Here is a 23,261-nt window from a genome sequence, read left to right as displayed (position 1 = left end):
ATATAGTATGGTTTTTTTTTTAATTTAATTTTTTCATGTTAAATTGATTTAATAGTTTGTGCCAATAAACTTTATCTAGGGTTCTTAATAGTTTATCTCAATAAACTTGCTCTAAGGTTCTTGAGATGTCCAGTAACATTTTAACATTTAGATTGATACTTGATTTTATAAAATAAAATAATTTGAGTTTATTGTTTTTACAAAATAAAAAATAAAGGGACTCAAATTAAAAGTGAAGAAAAAATAAGAACCATTTTTTTCCATCACTATTTAGTCGGTGCTTTTGAGTAACTATGCTTTTATTTTTTGGTCAAATTCTTTTTGGTCCTTTTTTATTGAATAATTATAAAAAATTTATTAAAAATTTTATTTTATTCACATTTAAGTAGATGATTTTGAGAGAGAAAAACAAGAGCAATTAAAAAATAAAAAAGGTGAAAGAAAGTGGTCAATTAGTCATATTTATGTAATAAAAACAACCAAACTTGATGTGAATTCTAAATGATGAAAGATGTGATGTGGAAGTGTTTTTAGTCCATTTTGCTAGAATAAATACATCAATATTTGAAAATATAATGAATTTTTGATCAAATTATGTTGGAATTAATTAAAATATAAATTTATATTTGACCCACCCAACCTCACTGCCCCCGTAAATATTGTACATCTATCTTGTTTAATTCCATGAGGATAGATTGGATATGGCCAAGATTCCATTTTCAACAAACTTGGACATAAGAAGTTTGTAGTGAGAACTTGATGGAATGAAGAAGTATAATAATGATTGCTTTTTAAAATATTTTTTGTTCAGAAATACATGAAAATAATATTATTTTTATTTTTAAAAAGTTATTTTAACATCAGCACATCAAAATAATATGAAAAAACTAAAAAATATTAATTTAAAGTAAAAAAATATTTTTTTAAAAACACTTTTAAAACTAAAAAACATAAAAACAAATAGACTGATACTTCTCAGTATAAATGGCATACTTGAAATCACAGAAAGTGAGGAGCATGAAAAAGGAGAGGAAAAGATTTATTTGGCGGTGTTTTTAGGCAGAAGATACCTTTTACTAGAGTGTCTTTCAAAAAAAAAAAAAAAACTTCAGAAGTGAAAAGAGCACATAAACATGCTTGGTTATAAATATAACTTTTGAATTAAATCAAAGGCAGTCTTCCCATTTTTATTCATAAATCCAAATTTAATTCAAGATTTTGCTACAATCAAAGCTTAAAATTTCAATCGAACTAGATTGATTTGATTTTAAATCGTGTCATCTCCATTCTTGAAACAAATTACTTCGGATCATTTGTATAAAATAACATTTAAACTACCAAGACAAGTTAATAATCGTAAATCACGCCAAATGCACTCTTGAATAGTTTTAAGCGTAAGCAGATTTACAAGGAAAAATATTGAACGTGTATTGTGTTGTGTGGTTAATAGAGACATGTAACCATAGACACACCCACCCCTTAGAGGACGGGCACCAATACCATGGTGCCCGCAATATTCAGCATGCCTTTCTGTACTGAGAAAATTGTTTTAATATGGAAGACACGCTATAAAGCTCTAGCAATAAATACTTACAGAACAGAGCAGAAAACCAAACTAGAAGGTAAAATATCTGGTTTGTGCCACAATTTAATGACCTACCCGTCGAAGAATGGCAGACCATCAAAGAATTGCAGGCTATCCGATCTTTTTGGCTTGGCACAGTCCGAGGGCGTCCAACCAATTTTCTTGTTCACGTTATCATATACCACCAACTGCCCCCGCAATGATATATCTGTAAAGAGTTACATTAGCATTGTAAAACAGAATGATGAGGATACTAACAAGGGTGCATCTAAATACGGACGAAATGTTTTGAATAAGAGAAAACAAGGGTGCATCTATCGCATGTCATCTGCAAGATTGAAGATCATGGCTCTGGATTTTGTTGATTTTAGAAATTAGGAACTTCTATGTAGTTGAACTGGATTTAAAAAAACCAAAAAATAGCAACTTAATATCTCACAAGGGATTGGGAAGAATATACTCTACAAGGGAAAAGCAACACAAGAACTCAACTCTCTCAACATGATGCCAGATGCAGATGGCAGCATGTTTGGCACAGAGTTGAGTTCTTGGGTTACTTTTCCCTGGTATACACAAGTATGTCATGGAGAGAGAGAGAGAGATTGTACAGTGCACCAAATGTTACAAGTTTCGACATCAAAACTGCTGAAGTTGTCACATTAACATACCTCCGAGAATAATTGTGGATCCATCATGAACTTTGCTTCCTTCAAGAATACCCAAGCACACATTGCCTTTGTCCTGCAGAACAGCAGAATTCCCATCATGCAATGACATTGTGTCAATACATTTCAACAAAGTGTGCAAACTAGTGTTAAAGATTCCTTACGCTCATCATCAAGTAACCCTCTGGAGGTATCCGAAACTTTGTGGAGATAACCAACCATTTGGTCCCAAATTGAAAGGTTAAGGTCTTGAAGAACTTCTTTACATCCTTAACCGATCTGCATGTAAATACGCAGTTTTAAAAATGTCATTCCAATATAATTTAAGGAGGAACTATCCTGTGCATCATAAATTTTCATACTATAAAAGAGAACAAAAGGAAAAGAAAGTTCTTCAATAGTCCTGTTAACTATGAGTTAAATTGTATGGTTATTACACCTGCTTGTCCAATCCAAAAATTAAATGAAAATGATTGCTAGCTTTCCCACATTTCCATCTACTATCACATAAAATACCATAGAAAACAAAAGGCTAATTTATTGACCATTTACTAAAGAAGGCTAATTTAGAACGATGGCTTTAAGTGATATGTGCATTCTATTAATTACATTTCCCAAACATTATTATGCAACTCAAAGATGGAGCAGTAAAATAACAGAAAATTTCAAGAAATTCTGAACATCACTTCCATCAACTCTATTTGAGCTTGGAAAGTGTATATATAAAGGACATTGCAATCCATGCGCTCAAACACAAATCAATGGCTAACCATGACCGAAAAGACTAAAATGGCTACGAAATGTGTTTCTGATTCTTACTTTTAGGCAATTGGGCTTTCTATCAATCATTACACCAAGTACTTTTTTTCTTTTATAACAAAAGTGGACAACGTTGAATAGAATGTCAAAGATGCAGCTTTCAGGTCTCATAGATTGATCTTGTAAGCATTATGCATTTCCCGATCAATAAAATAAACAATTTACTAAAAAGGAAAATTTATATAAGATGTATCTCAAAATTGGCTTCAGCTGCAACATTGACAATAACATTTAAGGAGTGCTTGACACAACTTCTGCTTCTGTTAGGTGCTTTTCAAAAGTTCTTTGACTTGAAAAAGCATTAAATTGATTTTTTTAGTGCTTTCTGATAGTTTTGATGTGTTGATATCAAAAATAAAATAAAAAATCTAAAAATACATTTTGATGAATTTTCAAGCGAAAAACTATTTTGATGGTGGTGGTGGCAGCGGCGGCGGATGGGTCGTGTTAGCTCTTGCTAACCCCCTTAATATGTTGGCGGCGGCGGCGGCGGCGGCGGCGGCGGCGGCGGCGGCGGCGGCGGCGGCGGCGGATGGGTCGTGTTAGCTCTTGCTAACCCTAGCCAGGCTACTTGCATTGGAGGTTACAACAACATTGGAGGTGATATGGAAACAATTCAGATGGTGGTATGCATATAGAAGTTATATGCCTATGGTAGAGGAAGAAATCACTTCCAAGTTCGGATAATAAAATTAGATAGAGATGATGAGAAAATAATTCCTTGGAAAAAAAAAAGACAGACAAATTGAGCTGTAATCAATGGATGGGATACCAGTCCTGTATATGAATTTTCTGGAGTATCATGAAGCATTGAAGAAAAATCCACATCAGTCAAAAGAAGTAGCATGACAATTGATGGGGTACTAGGTAAAATCTATAACATCTTACTAACTTCGGCATTTAAAGAGGCCAGAGGATTTCATTCCTGATGCCACAAGAAAGACCCAACAACCTAAAGAGTCATTGACTTCTGGATTTAGAGACCTCTTGGAAAACTTATTTATAAGTGATGTACGAGTATAAATAAATAAATTTGTATTTGTTTGCCATACCTGATAGGAAAATTAGCTCGCCAACATAAGGGCAATGTTGTATCCGATGTACTTTGGACAAGTCCTGCCCCAGAAACTTCATTAAGCTGCATCAATGTGGTATATGATTAGAAGAATTGGTGACAATGTTTTGAATGAAGTGTTTTGTGATCCAGTGGCATGAAAACACTTACAGAAGCAACCAATTCAGAATATGCTTCTTTTGGAAAATATGTATAGGAACTGCCACTGTCAAATAATATGTGCTTCACTCTGCTCTCCATCCCACCTAAACTGAGTGGGCTGCTTCCATAATTCAATTTTACAACCTCTGTATGATAGAATTCCCTGGTAAGGGAAAAGAATAGACAATAAAATTGATGAGAAAACAATTTCCAAATTGACTATTCACTGATCTTTCTTAAATAACACAGAATGATAGCCACAGAGAGGTGAAAAATGGAATAACGGTGGATTGGCTTCAGTGAAATGCATAATTAACAAGTACCATATTTTCTAGAATTTTTCCCACCTAAAATGAGAGATTTTTCAACCAAAATGATGGATTCTTCCAAGCTAAACATTTTAATTATCAATTTCCACTAGAAAACATTCCAAAACTAAAAGCACAAGGAAGCCTGGAAAAATAAAATGGGGAAACTGAAATCTTCAGAAAACCCGTACTTACATGGAAGGGCTGTCAAGCATGGGGACCCAAGCCATACCCCAACGTGGAACAAAATCATCACCTAAAAACATATATCCACCACCACCTAAATCAGTGGTAAGGCAATGACCTATGACATTGTTAATGATACCCTGGCTCGCCAATTGAGAAGGTAAACTAACTTTAGCTCTACTTAGCCCAAGTATCCCATCTGTCTTCACCAGAGTTTTCAAAAGTAAGCCTTGCTGATCATATGCACACCTTAAAGACAATGTATACACGTATCAATGCTTTGACAACAAAACTACGTAGACAAAAATTGCAATAAGCTAGAGAAGAGAGAAGGATGTACCCGAAAATGAAGTTTAACTTGGTCAGTGATCCATTTGCAACCATTAAAAGAAGCTTGTCTGTAGCAAGAACTCCCATGGAGGAGCTATGATCAGCATATTCAATCTCATAGTCACATTGATCGCATGTTTCACAATATCCAGCCTTTTGATTTCTTTGCACTTCCATGCATAACAAATCCTTTGGAGGTACTATATTACCTCTTCTTGGCTTGTACCAGGCATTAGCACCCTACATTAATCATATCTATTAAAATCATGCTGATTTGGGTCTGAAAATAGTTAAAACCTTAAGATTTCATCATATATCAAGGACAGTTAAACTATATGATCACAAAATCTGGTTAGGGTTTATATCAGGCTTAGTGTAAGGGAGCCAACATCCTTGCTGAATGAAAATGCAAATAACAGAATATAGAGGACAGACAAGAAGTTTGCCTAATCTGCACTCTACAATTCACATTAACTTTCTTTCACATATTATTTCTAGCATTGTTACAGCATGCCTAATACTGGAATTCATTAAGACCACAGTCTATATTTTTCCACTGTTCACTAAAATAGTTAAAGCTGTAAATGCTTGTATGCCAACTTTCTTGTTTGCAAGCAGACAAAGAAAGGAAATGCCTTTGTTTAATAGCCACCTTTAGTGTTAGTATTTTGTGTTATTTTAGGCCCCGTTTGTTTGTTGGAAAATAATTTCCTTTTGGAAAGTGATTTTCTTGGAAAATGGATTCCTAAAAAGTGAATTATTTTCCGATGTTTGGTAGTATCATGAAAAATAAGTTAGAAAACATTTTCCAGTATTTGGCTATGTCATGGAAAATGAGCTGAAAAATAAATTGTTGATATTTTTTTTTCAAGTTTATTAAAATAATGAGGAGCAAATCTTACAAATTAAAAAGTTGAATAAGAATAAAATTGAAAAAACAAATCTAATTTCATAAATTATCTCAAATAAAATAAATAACAATCAACATAATAGAGATCAAATCTAACATATAAAAAAGTTGAAAAATAATAACATTAAAAAAATTACAATTTCATAAATTATTTCAAATAAAATAAATAACAATCAAAAGAATGAGGACCAAATCTGATAGAGAAAAAATTTCAATTAAAAAAATGATAAGAGAAAAGCAAATAACAATCATAAAAATAAGAACTAAAGTTGATATAAAAATCAAATTAAATCAAATTCTTAGGGATGAAATTGAAAAAAAAAAGATTCAAAACAAAATATATAGCAATCAAAAGTTTGAGGACCAAATTTGATATAATCAGCAAATAACATGACATTTCTAAAACTTTCACAACTTCTGGAAAGTGTTTTCCACCCAAAATAAAAGGAAAACACTTTCCTGAAACCAAGCCAAATTTTTCTTTGACTGGAAAGTGTTTTCCGTTGACCATCTTTCTTAATGACAAACAAACGCAGGAAAGTTTGAAAAGTGGTTTCCAGAAAACCATTTTCCGTGAAACAAACGGGGCCTTAGATTAAGAAATTACATTACAACAGCAGGAGTAAAAATTCATTAAAAAACTGAATGAACATAAATGCAATAATTGATATGGCAGACTGTACACTGAACAAACATATGCAAAGGAAAGGAAGGAATATTGAAGGGACGAGTTCTGCAGCATTGGCATTCCAAAGATCAATCAAGCATTTGATACTTATCAACACAAATTGAAGGATATGTGTGAAGTCATGAAGAAAATAGTTGTTACACAACTCATTTAAACCAACTGGACCCAGGGACTAGTAAGATTCAACCATTACCTTGGCACAGCTAGTGCAAGGAGCATCACACTGGATCCATGTTAAATCACTTCCAGTATCAAAATCAAGATAGTAAGGTTGTGGAGGACTCCCAACAAGCATATATGTGAAATATAATCTGTATGAAATCCAATATTTGGTTAGAAACTGAACAGCGTCGAATTTACTTTAGGGCATGAAAGATGATAGCAGTAATTTAAAAAAGAAATGATAAAGCTTGTTATATTAGCAGTTAGCTATGTGCAAGGCATCCCTTTATTTCCCATATTTTCCTCAAAAGAACCTAAAAAAGAGCTATTAAAGGTCCTGCTTCTTAAAAAAAAATGAAAACAAGATTGATAGAGAAGAAAATACGAAGTTATTTATATTGGATCCAACTAAAACAAGATTTTCTTCTTCTCTAATCTAGCTTCACGAATAACTTATAGCGAGCAATAAGCTAAATGGAACCCAAAAAGCACTATCACTCTCCACGATGAGGCTCGAAATTTCTACCTCTATGCAAAACAACAATCCACATAGTCATAGTCCCCTAAAATTCTACCTTGACATGCATCAGCTATATATAACTAGCAATAAGCTCAATGAAAGTCAGATTGCACGATCACTCCTACTCTGTGTGACCAGGAATAAAGCTCAGAATTGCTATATATGCAAAATCAAAAACCCGAAGAGTCATCTACATAAACAATGCCATATGAAAAGTATTCAATAACGGGGGGAAATTGAGTCATACCCATCTGGATAAAGATTGCCCCTAACAGGAAAAATAGCGGACGAATCCATTGCAGCAGCAGCATTTGAAGAAGCTAACTTACTAATTTTATGGGGTCCATTCAAATGATCAACAGATGCCACCAAATTCTCCTTGTACACAAACCTCCTAAGATGATTCTCAAGATCATTCAGTGGAATCTCACGAATACCCAATTTGTGATATAAAGGAAACACATAAGACTTTGGCTTTTGATCATCATCATCATTATTATTACTCTTCAATTCTTGAAAGGTATTGGTAAACAAAGAACTGTAAATAGCAAGAGCAAAAAGAGAGATAAACACAAAAGACAACAGCTTTCTTGGGGTACCAAGAAAGAGTCTTGATGATGGAAATTGGAGTTGAGAGTTTTGAGATGGTGGTGGTGGTGGTGATGAGATTGGAAGCTGGTCTTCTTGATGGGTTTGGGGGGTTTGGTGAGATTGTGGGTAGTCATTATTAGTGAGTGTAAAAGCAGTGATGGTTTTGCCTAAAGACGGGTTATCTGGTGGTGGAAGTGAAATTATGACTACCCCTTTTAATTGCGGTGACTGATCATCATCAGACTCCATATCTATCTATGTCCCTCTCTCTCTTTCTCTCTAACACCAAACGCAGGCTAGTGGTATCAGTGCATGAAGTAGGAGAGAGAGACAAGGGAGAAGATGGGTGCCGGAGCCGGTGCTGGTCAGGAGTTGCAATCAACTTCTACCACTCCTAAACACCCTTGTAATAACAAAAGTCAAATGTTCGTTCAAACACTCAAGACTGTACTGTTACGCAATTACTCGGAAGTGACCCGTTTGAAAGAAAAACTTGCTAGAGCGAAGGATCTAGGAAACTTCTTTTAATTATTACATTGTATATTATACAGAGAAACTGGGACAATTCGTGGTTTTACTATTCAAAAAACATCGTCAACCCTCTCACAAAAAAAAACACTTCAATTGTTGTGCATTTTTGCTGTTTTTATGTTTTATACCTGAAAGTTTACAGTTTTTTTAATTCGGTTACTGTATTTTATTTATTTCAATTGTGTCCTTTAAAGGTGCATTTTCATTGTTTTATGAGCTCGAATTTGTTTTGGCTCTTTCTTCGATGTGTAAGTTAACATTAAATTGACAACTAATCTTATAAAATATAATTTTAATTAAAAAAAAAACTGAATTGAGAGGTTAAAGAACAAAATTTACATAAAAAAATTAGGGGCTTTTTCCACAAATGGCACACAAGAGCCCCTTTTGATCCCTCAAGTTTTATTTTTTCCCTTTATCATCCCAGCTTATTTATATTATTACATTTTAGTCATAAACTTTATTTTTATTATATTTTAGTGCTTGGAAGTTAATAGAAAGAGAAAGTCGTCAGAAAAATTGAAAAGAAACAAAGTTCTCAGGTGATTGGGTTCTGGTCACCAATAACTTTGAGATTTGGTTTTAAGAGAGAAAGTTATTGGATGAGGTTTCTAACTTTAATGATGCATGATAATAAATCAACCTCAAGAAAAAATTAATCTTGATTTGATTTGGATTGGATTGTTGGATTTATTAAAATATTTTTTATTGTTACAAATAAGATTTTTGACGTCCATAAGGATGTTGTGTTCATGTTCCTTCTTTTTTTTTGTGAAAATGGTTAAAATTTGGTTTCTTAGTGTCTAAAATGTTGGACCCTAATTTTTCAGTTATTAGAGACAAGTTTGGTGGTCGAAAAATTATACCAGGCGACAGTACATTGTCTAGCCAATTAGATGACATGTTGTCCGCCTAGTTTATAAAAAAAATATGGTGTTTGGTCTACCATGCCCAAGCACATGGGTTTTCATTTTTAATAGTCAAGCGTGCGAGCTTAACCTTTCAAGGTCCAAAACCTAGGATAAAATGTTTTTTAATCAAGATTATTACAGTGAAATTTTTAAAATTGATCATCTTGGTTTTTAAATAAGTTTTGAGATTCATATAGTAATATTTTCAATTAGTTTTATTTTTTTATGTAAATCTAATATGTATAATTGTTTTAAAAATTTTTATCATGGATATTCAATGAAAATATTTTTTATTTTTTTGATAATTATTTATATAATTTTGTGAAATTAATAATTGTTTTATTTTTTTCATATTGTTGAGTTAGAATTATCACACCATAATTGTTTTCAATTGAAATTTACTTTTCATAGTTTTTATTTAAAAAATTATTATTCTAATAAAAAACATGTTTTTACAAGGAAAAAAGTTTAAATAAGGAAGTAGAGTTTTGGCTAAAGAAATATATTGTTTCTCATTAATTTAAATTATTTTAATCGTGTTAAATTTTCATTCAAAAAGTCATGCTACTTGTCATAACTTAATTTTGGGTTCCCCTAAAATTATCTTTTTTCTTTAAAAAAATAAATAAATGAAAATAAAAAATACTTGGCAATAGCAAACTGAAAAATGTTGCAGACACATGGAGGAACTAAACTTTGATTTTGGACAGAATTGGAAGCCCAATTGTACCCAAGATTGAAAGACAATTTAGATTCAAAGTCAAATGAAATAATTATTGAACAAATTTGCTTAAAAGTTAAGTCTAGGGACTTGATTAGACTTTTAATAGGCCAATTTGATCTAGTCATGGGTCCAATTAAAGGTTTAATTAAGTTTACAAATTAATTTGGGTCAAATTAAAAGATTTAATTAAGTGAAAAGATTTAATTAGAGTTTTAATAGGTCAAATTAATTTTATTAGGACTTAATTGGTGAAAAATTAAGTTGGAAGCTTATTTTGAGCTTAATTGAGAAGATTGAAATTTTAGAGGACCAGATTTTTAAAAATTGGATGAAATCAAGGGTAAAAATGCAAGAAAATCAAAGTTTAAGAGTCAATTAAGGGTCTAATTGAAGAAATTTAAGACCAAATACCTTTTCGTAAAAGGTGCACAAATTCAAGGGCCAAATTCAGTTGAAAACAAGAGTGAAATTGAAGAAATTAGAAGTTTGAAGGTCAATTGAGGATAAATTAAAAATATCCAAGACCAACGACCAAGCTGAAAAATGCACTGAAATTAGAGGATTTTTTGAAACTTGACAGGGGCGAAATTGAATTGATTCTTAGAATCAAAATTAAATTGAGGACTAACTTGAATAATTGAAAGTTTGAGGGTTGAAATTAAAAGAGAAAGTTTAAAATCTAATTTTACCTTAAACATCAAAATAACATCGTTTTATTTAAATGAAACAGTGTGTTTTGGTTATGTTTTGACCAAAATGACGTTGATTTGGTTAATGCCAAGTTAAAAAAATAAAAGCTAGATTACACGTCGTCTGACTATTATTTATCATCTTCCCCAGTGAACCCGAAAATGGTAGCTCTAATGCCACCTTTCCAGCCTCCCCTCTCTCTCTCTCTCTCTCTCTCTTTCGCTCGCTCTCTATCTCTCTCTCTCTCTCATACCTTCCCCATACAAGAAAAGAAACACGCCACTCTAGTGACCTAACAATGTACTACATCTCCAGCTCAAAAACTGCCAATTTACGACCCAAAAAATCAATGAAAAAATGGCTTGAATCCCTTAACCCGGGCAGCCTTACAAACTGGTTTTGCATGACTAGGTTGTTGGTTTATGACCAACAGTTAAGATCATTTCCAATAAAATCAATGGCCACAAACCATGCTCAAGATACCTCCCATATTCTTCTTTCATCCCCTATAAATATGGATGAATTTCATGAAAGAGAGAGGAGAAAATTAAAAAAGAAGGGAGGAAAAAACCCAACCAAAAACCACCATTTTTGCCACCAGCCCCTCTTTCACATCAAACCAGCCAAAAAATCCAAAACCAAATTACCCCTACCATACCCTATAATAACCCGCAATTCACCCCAGCCAAGAAGAACTCAAAAAACACCATAAACCACAACAAACTCCATCATTATTCTCCTCATGCAACTCCACAAGTTTTCCTTCTCTTCTTTTAGTAGCACCACTGTCAACCACCTTTACCGACCACCAACGACCATCACACTAACTAGCAAGGCCACCACCCCAAACTAGGTACCCTTTCTTTTCTTTCTTTCAACTACAACTTACATGCAAAAATAAGAGTAAAACTTGTAGAACATGAAATGTAATTCACATTCTATATGTTGTAAAATGCATGGTCACTAGGCTGGGCTAGTGACCATGCAAGGCTTGGGCTAGATCGAAGCCCAGCCTGTAAAGATGAGCTGGGTCCAACCCACATATAAAAAAAGAGAAGAAGGTTTGTTGGGTCGACTACTGGCCCAACAAAAATCAGATTGAGTTAAGCTTCAACCCAACCCATGTGCATGCCTTGGGCCTTAGGCCCAATAGACCCGACCCATGTAGTTGGGCTAAGCCTAACCCAAATGTTAAGGGCACGTTTGGCTCGTGCCAATTTTGTTAAGGAAATAAGGCCTTGTTTGGGTCCCTAAGGCGTGTTTGCCAAACACAGGCTTAAGATATTTTTAATGCCTATGATTTTAGGCTAAGGGTGCGTTTGACAAATGCCTAAGCCTTTTCCTTTAGTTTTAATTTGTTCGTATTTTGGGGTCTAGCCAAATAACCCTTTAAAAAACCAAAACAAAATATGAAAAAATTCAGGGACCATTTTGAAATTATTTTTGGGTCCCTCATGTTTTTTCACAACATTTTTGTCTAATATCGGGCTATAGACTTACACTGTAAGATGTGGACCATGTATTAAAAATATATGATTTTTCTCCAAAAATGTAAAACAAAATCCAAAAAATTCCCTTTTTTTAGGAAACAAAAAAACATGTTTTTCTTCAAGAGTTTCATTTAATATTGGGTTGTAATCTTACACTGTAAGTTACGAACCCGATATTAAAAATACATGGTTTTCTCTGAAATTTTGAAAAATCTAAGAAAATTCAAAGAAAATTCCTCATTTAAAAATTACAAAAAATATGTTTTGTTTTCATGCATACAACCAAATTCTAAAGCTTTTTCATGCATATTATCTAAAAAAATCACATTTTAACATGCAAAATGGATATCATAACTAGTTTATGATTATTTATTAGGATTTTGCCAAAATACCAAAAATCTCGCAACAATTAAGTTGCTTAATTAATATTTGAAGTATTAGGATTTAGTTGTAGACTTTAATATTTGGGAGTATAAAATTACATTGTAAAGTATACCTCCAGGTATTAAAGATACAAAATAGAAAATAAATGTATTGCTAAACATTAGGCTTTAAAATAATTAGGATTTAACCCGATAAGATAAAGATTTTCTCATGAAGGGAGATCTACCTTGAACCTTAGATGAGACCAACAAATAAAAACATGCCTTAAATTAATAATCAATCTATGGTGTAGTTTACCATAGGTAATGTGCACTAGGGGTAATATGTCTTTCCTTACACAACTAGTCTCCTTACCAAGACTCTCACAGACCATAAGTTTTCTAGTGACCATGATACTAGGTGGTGACTTTTTATAATCATAACTTTATGATTAACCTAAAAAACCCTTCAATTTTAGGAGGCAACTTCGTCAAAGGCTCTATGCTCGTCATGACACTACTTATAAAAAAATTACTTATTTTCTTAAAAAAAAAGTATTTTGATGAGAAAATGAAATTCTAACTAAATTGTTTTTTTCTATGATTTAAATTATTTTAATTTTTACAAATACTTACTTCGATTACTACATAATTAAATAAAATTAGGTTTTGAGAATCACCTCTTAGCCACATATGGGTACATGATTAGTTAAAATAAAGTAATCAATTTACAATAAAATAATTTAGTTTGATAAATCTTTGTGAGTTGTTTTTCAATTAGTTTGTTATTTGTTTTCTAACATTCTCAAGCACAATTATAAATCTTAGTATGGTTTGAAAAAAAAATCCCTAGTAACCTATCTTTCTTTAACCCATATTAAGAATTTATTATTCTTTTTTATGTGAATAATTTGTTTTATTAACTAATTTTGATAAAGATCAAATTAAAAGGTACATTGAAAATGTTCCATTACATTAAATGCAAAAATAATCCTTAGTGGTTATAATGTGAATAAAGTAATAAATAATATTTTTTTCGTTAACCTTCTTTTACTGTATGTTATGATTGATGTACGAGTATGCATTACGATTTGTATTTTAATACTTAAGATTATTGTGGACTTTAATAGTTTTTTTCCTTGGGATTTTTGTTTTGTTTTGGTCACTGATTTTTTCCCTAATTATGTCCTTATATGTTGTGTTGAATTGGATTTAGACTTGATAGTTTGTTTCGATTTGGTTTCTATATAGTTATCACGGTGTTAAAAAAACATCCGAAGACAGGGTTGGTACTTGATTTTGCAATTTAAATGCATTTTTATTGCTTGTAAAAAATTAAAATCATGAGACCAAATTTGATAGTGAGGCAAAAGTAGAAAGTTGCTTTTTAAAAAAAGAACTGTTCATGAGGCTTTTTTTTTATAACATATTTAAAGCCTTTATTTGTTTTTTTTAGTTTGAAATTTTTGTTTTTTGATCCAAACCTTCATTTTGTTCATATTACAATCTTTGTGTTTGAAAGAGTCTAATAGAGTCATCGAAAAACGACATAGGAGAGAGAAAATTGTCGATTATCCACATTCAAACAACCAAAACATCTAATATTAGTGTCAGTGAGTTCTATTTGGCAAGAGAAATTCTATTTAGGTGTTTTTGACCCCTCATCTAGCCATAAAAGGTAGATTAGACCTCAAGATTCTTTTTTTATTTGGGTTAATATTTTATTTTTTGACTAATTAAAGGTTGATTTAAGACTATAAATTGGTTTATTAAGGTATTTTGTGTGTTTTTCAAGTGAAAATGGTTAAAATAAGATATTTTAGTCAAATTAGTTAAAATTTGTACAAATAGACAACGCGTTTGCCATATCAAATAAAAAATAAGGTCAGGCACGCGGGCCTAACTTGTAGGCCCATGGGTGCCTGACCTTTTTTATGTTGGTAAAGTCGCGTGCCCCACGTTCTATTTATTGGCCAATTCACATTTGCCCACCGAGGCCCAAGACCCTATGATGTTCTTAAAACAATCTTTTATTTTTTAATTTTTTTTAATTAAAATTAATTATAATAAAATTGAAATTATATCTAAGATTTTATTCCATTAAGTACCATTCAATTTTAGCTTTTTTGTTTTTTAAATAAAGATATAACAATTTTTTAATAAAATTAGCTAGTGCTTTTTTATATATATAATAATTCGTGGATGTTATTTTTTCCTTAAAGTTTCGTCAAGTTTCATTATAATCAAATAATTAAAATTATATCTAGGATTTTATTCTAATTAGATACCATTCAATCCAACATTTTTTTTTTCCTAATAAGATCATAATACTTTTTTTATAATATTTGTAACATCCTCATATCCGGGATTAAGCAACAATCTCATGTCAACTGATACATAAAATAATTAAATTATATATATATATATATATATATATATGTGTGTGTGTGTGTGTGTGTGTGTGTGGGCGCGCGCGCACGCATAAGGTGTTCTTTTACCAAAATTGTCACTAAAATTTCGGCAGAGACTCCCCTACATCGGGAGGTCCCAAGTTATCGACATTTAATCTATTTACACTTCTAATATTTCACATCTCATAACTCAATCACGACCCAATCGTCTTGGGTCTCAATCCCACAAACATCATCGTCATCAAAACCATAATATTTATAACATACATTGAACAACAAAAATCATTATAGAGGAATAAATGAGATAAAAATGTATACATGGACACATTCACATGAGATTCAGAGTTAAGATTATCTATTCAAGTTTAAACATTGATTATACAAATTAAGTTATATAAAAGTTGTAATATTATAAAATACAAGGGTATACTCCCTAAAATCTAGAATTACAAAAAGTGAACATAAGTTAGGATCTACTCCTGTCGTGCATGCGAGGGTCCTGAAACAAAATACATATTATTGAAACATGAATATCACAATAAAAATATAACAACACAATTATCCAATAGTTTAAAAAGGCAAACATGCATTCATATTTTATTCACTTCTCCCTTCTGGTTTTCATTGGAAACTCTTTCTCATTCAAGTACTAAAAACCGTTTCCTCTTCCATTATCAACCTCTATTCAAGATTTCATAAGATCTACCATGATTATTTCCACTTAACACATTCCCGATACCAATTTCACTGGTATCATCATCACCCTGTAGGAGTCGATGCAAGGTGATCCCCTTTCTCGAGATCCTAATATACACTAAATGTATGCTAGCTAATATATGGTGATCCCCTTACCCGAGATCCTAATATACACTAAATGTATGCTAGTCAAAACATGATGATCCCCTTCCGCGGGATCCTAACATACAATAATGTATGCTAGTCTAAACATGGCGATCCCCTTACCCGGGATCCTAACATACACTAAATGTATGCTAGTCCACGCCCCATATCACACTTCTCATATTTCCACTGTCAGCGATAATTTCATCACTTAGCAATTCACATAACAACCTTTCACCTCGAATACACATACATTCAGAATACTATCCAAAATATTGACATCATTACGCAACTTTCCTCCTTTCACATAATATCCAACATTCAGTAATTCACATTTCACATCAATAACATATTAAATCATGGAATTTAACTAGAAAGTATAGGTGTGGATTACCTGTAGTAGAAGCTCTACTTACGTTCCCCTACTGTTATTGTTGCACCACGCCTATGGTCCCTCCTTAAATCATAAGCTTATCTCATAAATTTTCCTCATTCAAGCGAGGTTGGTCGCGTTGAACTGTTACTTTTTGCAGAGGTCGCATTTCGACCTCCTCTGAGAGTTTTAACACTATCTAGAGTTCTAGGACTCTGTTTGAAGTGAGGTTGGTCGCGTTGGAAAGCTAAGACATGGGGCTACAAGTCCTCTGAACGAAGGAGAACCCAGTTCTGCCCCTGAGACAGTTAAAATTGCTCATCAACAAATCATACTTACTGCCCTATATGGTCTGTCATGACCCAGTGTCGGTTGATAACCTATAACTGGAGTTCTACTGCTCCAAATTGAGCAAAACCAATTTTATTAGTTAGCTAGCATCCAAAAATACAATTTCTATGAAAGAACCTGGTCCTAATTCCCTCATCCTCCTATCCAAAATCTTACCGAAGTCAGGAGACTAGTCTGTCCAGATTTGTCACCCCCTTCCCTTCACACATAACTTTCACAAACTACATTTTCTGGGTAAATTATCATGGTTTCACCTCCCCAATCACATACCACACATGAATTAACTTAATTTTAACAACAAATTCTTTTTTCTCCAATTCAAGTCTAAGAACGCTAATCTATAATTCAACATCAAGGCATCAATTCATTATCAAATTTGAAATGAATTATAAGATCATGTTTAAAACACCTTACCCGGTACGAATTAAGGTTTTGATCTTCAACTAGTTGAAGATTTTCAACTCCCTCCTTTCTTTTCTAATGATAGTTGGCCATCCTTCTTCTCTTCATGTTCAATTTTCTTGTTAATCCCTTGCCCACAAGTATTTATTCAATCTATAAACCCTTAATCTTGGATGGGTTCTTGAAATTTTGGTGTTTCTCTCTTGATTTTGCAAGAATGGATACAAAACTCCCTCTTTTCTTTCCTTTTCGTTGCTACAGATTTTTGGTGAGGAGAGGAGTATTTATACTCTATAATTTCTCTTATTTGTACTTAGGCCCCATTTCCTTTAAGTGTATTATTTTTACCCCCATATATTTTTTTTCTTAAAATCAAGTTGTATTCTTTTCTTATAACTCCACCCCAAAAGTTTATTTTGTTCAATTAAATCCAACCTTCAACATTACCGGGTTAATTTATAATGTCTCGAATTATTTTGCATGGAAATTTATATCCAAAAATTTATGAATTCATGTTTTTATTTAACCATATGTATGAATTTCTTCACTTTTATTTTTCCATGTAGTTAGGTTGCAATTTAAGCAACCTTTATTTTTTTCCCGGGGTTTACAATATTAATACTCAATGAAAATAAAATTTATATTTTATTATAAATAGTTTTCTTAGGTTTATCACTCTCTTTTTTTCCATCGATTGCATAGAAAATAACAACGTATGATTTTCATTGTATTTTGTTTATTGAAGCTCATTTTTCATATCATGCTCTTCTTATAATTGCTTTTCATTAAAAAAAAGAAACATATATGATTTTTTATTTTTATTTTTTATTAAATACATGCATAAACTTTTCAATTCACAATTAAGTTTTTTTTAAGATTCTAAAAAACAAGTTAACAATTACTACCCATTCTATTTTTGCATTAAAATCAACATTTAATTCTATTCACAATGTAGTGCGGGAATTTTTTAAGATTCTAAAAAACAAGTTAACAATTACTACCCATTCTATTTTTGCATTAAAATCAACATTCAATTCTATTCACAATGTAGTGCGGGAAAGATGGCTAGTAAAAAACCTAAAAGAGGTTTTTTTTACTGTTTCCTTTAATATGGATGCTAACTCAAATGCATTGTGGATCTACATTGTGTAAAAAGAGTCAACCCCTCTTTTTTTTTGTTCTTGAAGAATTATATAGTCATGATTGTTGTACCATTCACAAGAGTGTAACATCGCGACGCCCTTCCTGGACAGGTTAAGAGGTCCTTGGTTAGATAAGGAGTCACCACCTATTATTATGATTACTAGGAACCATAATTGGTCTTTATAGATTCTAGGAAAGAGACTAGTGATGTAAATGAAAGATATTAGCACCTCTAGTACGCCTTACCTGAAGTAAGTTACTTCATTTTTCTTTGTTTGTGGTTGTTATAGTCTAATGATGTTTCTATTTCTATCAATGTATCTATAATGAGATTGCTATGATGAACAAATCTTGGTTTCTTAAGTCAAGAACTTGGTTTGAAAGATGTCTAAAGAAAATAAGTCTATTCTCAGCTTATACGCTGCAAATGAACCATAAATAGAAATCCAAAGAGATTCAGTGATTTTCATTTTTTCTCTTTTCTCTTTGGTATTTCAAATGTCCATGACTCTTATATCATGAGACATAGGTTGAAATATCCTCAATTATCGTTAAGACTTCTTTCATAATAAACTTAGAATTCTTGGTTACTGCGTTATTCTAAATAATATTTCAGATAAAAATCCTTGCAATTTTTATCCTTAAATTAGAAGTGAATGAGTTGTTTTACTCTCAATAATATTTTGGATATTAAACCCCATATAAGGTTTTTTTATTATACTTATATTAAAAGTGAATAATAATAAATTATTATTTCTAATGATATTTTGGATATTAACCATTTTGTATGTTTTTTATTCTTATATTGAAAGTGAATAATATATTTTCTTGCTAAGCTGCTAACCTAAAAATGTGCATACCAAGCCCCAAACCCATGCTTTTTTTATTCACACAAACCACATTACCATAGTTACACTTGTTTGAGCTAAAACAAACAACACCAAACTATCAAAATCATGCAGGATGTTCTAATTTTTAAAACTGCCAAAACTAATAGTAGGCATATTCAACAATTTTGGAGTTCAAAATTGACATTTTGACACTCAAAAGGACTTGGCCAAAACTTAGGAGCCTAGAACATGCATTAACAACCTAGAAAAAACATCAAGAACCCTATTGTCATATTTGGAAGATTTCAAATCTATCCTATTTCATAAAAAATAATCATCCAAACATCCAGCAACATTAACAACCAACTAAAAGCAAGAAAAAAACAACATTTTTTTTATGCATTAATCAAAATCAAAATAAAAAACATTATAACACTAAAAGAAGTTCAAATACATGATTAAACATGTAAAACAAGCTAGAGGTATGTCTTATGAACATCACTTACTAGGTTAGTAGAGGGTTATACCTTCCCAAAACTCATAATAGATATTGTCCTTCTTCCTTAAAAAATCCAATCTTTTACGCAACTTTTTAACTTATCCTTTTAGCTCTTAGATGCCAAGCAATAAACTTGATTACTAATGAACTCAAACAATAAATTTTTTTTCTCTTTTTTCCCCTTTTCTCTAATTATTCAGGGGGTATTTATAGGGGTTATGATAAGTACTTAAAAATATATTTTTATTAAGGTTTTGTATTATCATATTATATTTGAAGTATCATTAAATTCCCTAACTTAAGCATGTTTTATAATAACAAGTTAGATAATATAAGATATCTTTAATTTATAGTAAATGCTCGTTTTAAATGCATGTTTAAAAAATAGATATATCTCAAAATTCATAGGATTTATTTATTTGTTTAACTATTGAAATTAAAAAGACAAAGAAAGGGCTAAGTTTATAGAAGAAATTCTAGTTGGGCTGGTTCGATTCAAACTGGAACACCATTTGGTTTTTGGGTCATAACTGAAGCTTTAGACCTTATATTTAGGGGTGATTTAGCTTGATGGAAATCTAAGACATATGCCTAAAGTATTTATGAAGAGTCCAAGATTCAATATTGCCGTTTCGAAGTTTAAATCTTAGCAATAAAAGAGAAATTTGAATCTGTCTTATAGCCTAGACATTGTTCAGTGTTCAACCCATATCTCGAGTTATAGAGGTCCAAATGAGCCCATGTATTTTTTGTTGGAAAGCTGAGACAAAGACCTATAACTTTCATAAAGACCATCTATTCCAATTCTAATGCTATCAATAACGTTATGTCTACGCACCGAATCAATAGTTAGCCACCAAAGCAATAATTCTAAATTTTAGCCTATAAAAGGAGACATTTTCCATACATTTAGGCATCTTGGTTTTTAGATCAAGATCTTTCTCTTGGTTTCTTTCTTTGTATTTTTGTAATTTTTAAGCTTTATTTCATGTTATATTCTCATTAATCTCTTGTATGCTTATCATTTCCTTTACTATACTTAGTTAATTTATATCATAGCTATGTTCTTATCTTATTTATTTATATTTTTCTTCTTTATTATGTTTAGTTAAGTTTATTTTTGCCAAGGTGAAAAGGTTACACTAATGGTATAAAAATAAGTATAATACAAACTTAACATGGACTTTAATGTTTATATTTAAGAAAGTTTGCTAATAACATATTTTATATTTGTTATCTTACCCTGCTTGTTAAGTGGTAGTCTAGATTTGTGGTGTACAATCCTTGACACAATAAATACTTGATTCTTTCATTGCCTATTGTATGGATAACCAACACCTATGCTATGAAAGGAACTTGATTTGTTGTAGATATAAGTTAGCACCATGAATATTTAACAACATTTATAAGTATTGTTGTTACTCAAATAAGGTAATTAATATGATCATATTAATAAATTAAAATGAGTCATCAATGATAAACCATCCAATTGGAACCTCATTTGTGTGTGGTTTTCACTTGAGTAATAAATAGAGTTTGGACTATATTTATTTGAAATACCATTAGTGGATCCTTTAACCTTATATTAATAACACATCTTAAAGTTCTCTTCAACCATGTTTCTTTTATAATTTGTGGTTTTGTATGATTAATCTCCTTGTGGATTGACCTCAATCTTGTCAGGTTATTTATTACTTTGACACTCCTACACTTGGAGAAGACATCAATAATTCAATCGTGTCAGTTTCAAGTTAGGATTTTGATCAGTGTTTGATCATGATTAATTAATGTTTGACTCTTTAATCAAAATGAGAGAGTTTTGGGCAGGTTTTAATTGTTGGAAGCTCTGTAGTTTACTTATTTTGCAATGGTGGTTTTTGCAAGAAACTTGGTTTTGGAGATTTTGGTGGTTTTGCTAAACTTGAAGGTCAAGAAGCTATTTTTAGCCTTTTGATCTTAAGTGAAGCGTCACCAACCTTTGATAAGAACCCATTAAGAAGGTTTGAAGTGGTAACACATGAAAAAATAATTGGTTTTGCACAATGGGTATCATAGTTGTGCTAATTGATTTGACCACTTTCGAAGCCTCATTGGAGCAACTCCGACATCATCGTCATCGTAGAGTACCTAAAATTGGTAGAAGAGGTGCACACCTTTTGTTTGGATCCAACCTTGCTCAATTTAGAGGTTTATAACTTCACATTCACTCATTTAAAGATACCAACTCGATTAGCCCAGAAGTACCTAAAAAAGAAGATGAATAGTGGGTAGACGATATATCATCTGCCCTCTATTTCAAATGGTGCATTTTGAACATGAACTAGACAATGTATTGTCTAGGTTAACCACTGAGAAATGAAATTAAGGTTTTTAATTTAGGAATTGGCCAAAATTCAATTTAGTCCCTATTCTTTTGATTTTTTTAATTGCACCTGTAGAGCTTGAGCTCTAGAGGTCAAAATAAAGTGATTCAAGTGATAGTAGAAAATTAACATCAATACCTTTTTATACATATTTGGCAAGAAAAAGAAAAAAAGAAAAAGCATAGAAATCACAGCCTTCAAAGTCAAATCTCACATTCTGCCAATGTTGACCTTCAGCCATTCCAACTTGAATATCTTCAGCTACAGAAGTCCATTTGATGCAAACTCAATTTTGTTGAACTCCTGACTTGAAGACCTATCAGCCTACCAATGTTTAGTAGAAAATGATCTCATATGAGAGAGATATGAGTTTTTAAAGATGACACATGAATTCTGCCAGCAGACAGGTTTTGTGAAGAAACATGTCCGAATTACATCCCAAAGCATTCAAACTGACATCCAAGTCTTTATGATGAAAAATTGAATTTAATTTTTATGATGCAATGAAATATCCTCACAACAATGTTTATTATATCACATGCCATGACCAAGTTGATAAGTGTGTGCAAAAAGTTTTTTATTTTGATTGTGAGGATGGATTAAGTGTGGCTTTGAGCTATGTCTATGATTTTACTAAGATAGAAGAGATGGAGAGGCATATATGTGTTCCCCAAAACATGAAAGAATCAGCATTGGCTTTGCAAACTTTGCAAACTAGTCCCCCTAGTAATGTTTTTATTGATTTAGTACTTTCACATAAAAAGTTGTTGTCATCTATTTTACAGGCCCTCGAGTTTAGAATTGAAACCTTTGCCCGATAATTTGATGTATTCATTGGTGAAAAAAATACACTTCCCGTTATCATAGTGATGTAACCATATTATTCGATAGTTTCACCCACATCTACCTAATGTTTTGTCCATGTTTTATATATAAAATGTCTTGATATTCTTTGTTTTATGTTTTGAAGGTACTTTTGGATAAAAGATGCAAAAAGGAGTAAATTGGAGGTAATTGACAGATTTGACGTTCAGTCGATGTTTTGTGCAGAGCGTGAGTTCTAGAGATCAAAATGAAGTGATTCCAGTGGCACTAAAAAGCTAACATCCATACCTTTCTGGAAATGTAATGCAAGAAAAATAAAAAGAGAAAGATCATGGAATTCACATCCTGCAAAGTCAAATCTCGCATTCTGCCAGTGTTGACCTTTGGCCATTCAAAATTTAATATCTGGAGCTACAGAAGTCCAATTGATGCAAAATCAATTGTCTTGGATTCCTAATTCAAAGACCTATCCAAGCTCCAAATTTCAGCCAAAAACAATGTCATATGAGGGAGATATGATTTTCCAAAGATGACAA

At 31.9% G+C, this 23,261-nt stretch overlaps 1 protein-coding gene across 1 annotated transcript; it reads right to left on the bottom strand.

Annotated features, from left to right (window-relative positions):
* Window positions 1-1,351: 1,351 nt before the first annotated feature.
* Window positions 1,352-8,563, bottom strand: LOC18105696 (aspartyl protease APCB1). Its single transcript, XM_024586867.2, has 9 exons — window positions 7,637-8,563; window positions 6,901-7,018; window positions 5,120-5,349; window positions 4,789-5,028; window positions 4,295-4,448; window positions 4,122-4,207; window positions 2,415-2,529; window positions 2,254-2,326; window positions 1,352-1,793 (listed from the first exon to the last, which is right to left on the bottom strand). Exons 1-9 carry the CDS (start codon window positions 8,227-8,229, stop codon window positions 1,657-1,659), a joined length of 1,746 nt encoding a protein of 581 aa, XP_024442635.1. The 5' UTR covers window positions 8,230-8,563; the 3' UTR covers window positions 1,352-1,656.
* Window positions 8,564-23,261: the final 14,698 nt, after the last annotated feature.

This window comes from Populus trichocarpa, chromosome 15 (genome assembly GCF_000002775.5).
Source record: "Populus trichocarpa isolate Nisqually-1 chromosome 15, P.trichocarpa_v4.1, whole genome shotgun sequence".
Taxonomy (NCBI): domain Eukaryota; kingdom Viridiplantae; phylum Streptophyta; class Magnoliopsida; order Malpighiales; family Salicaceae; genus Populus; species Populus trichocarpa.
This window is presented reverse-complemented; position numbering and strand designations above follow the sequence as displayed.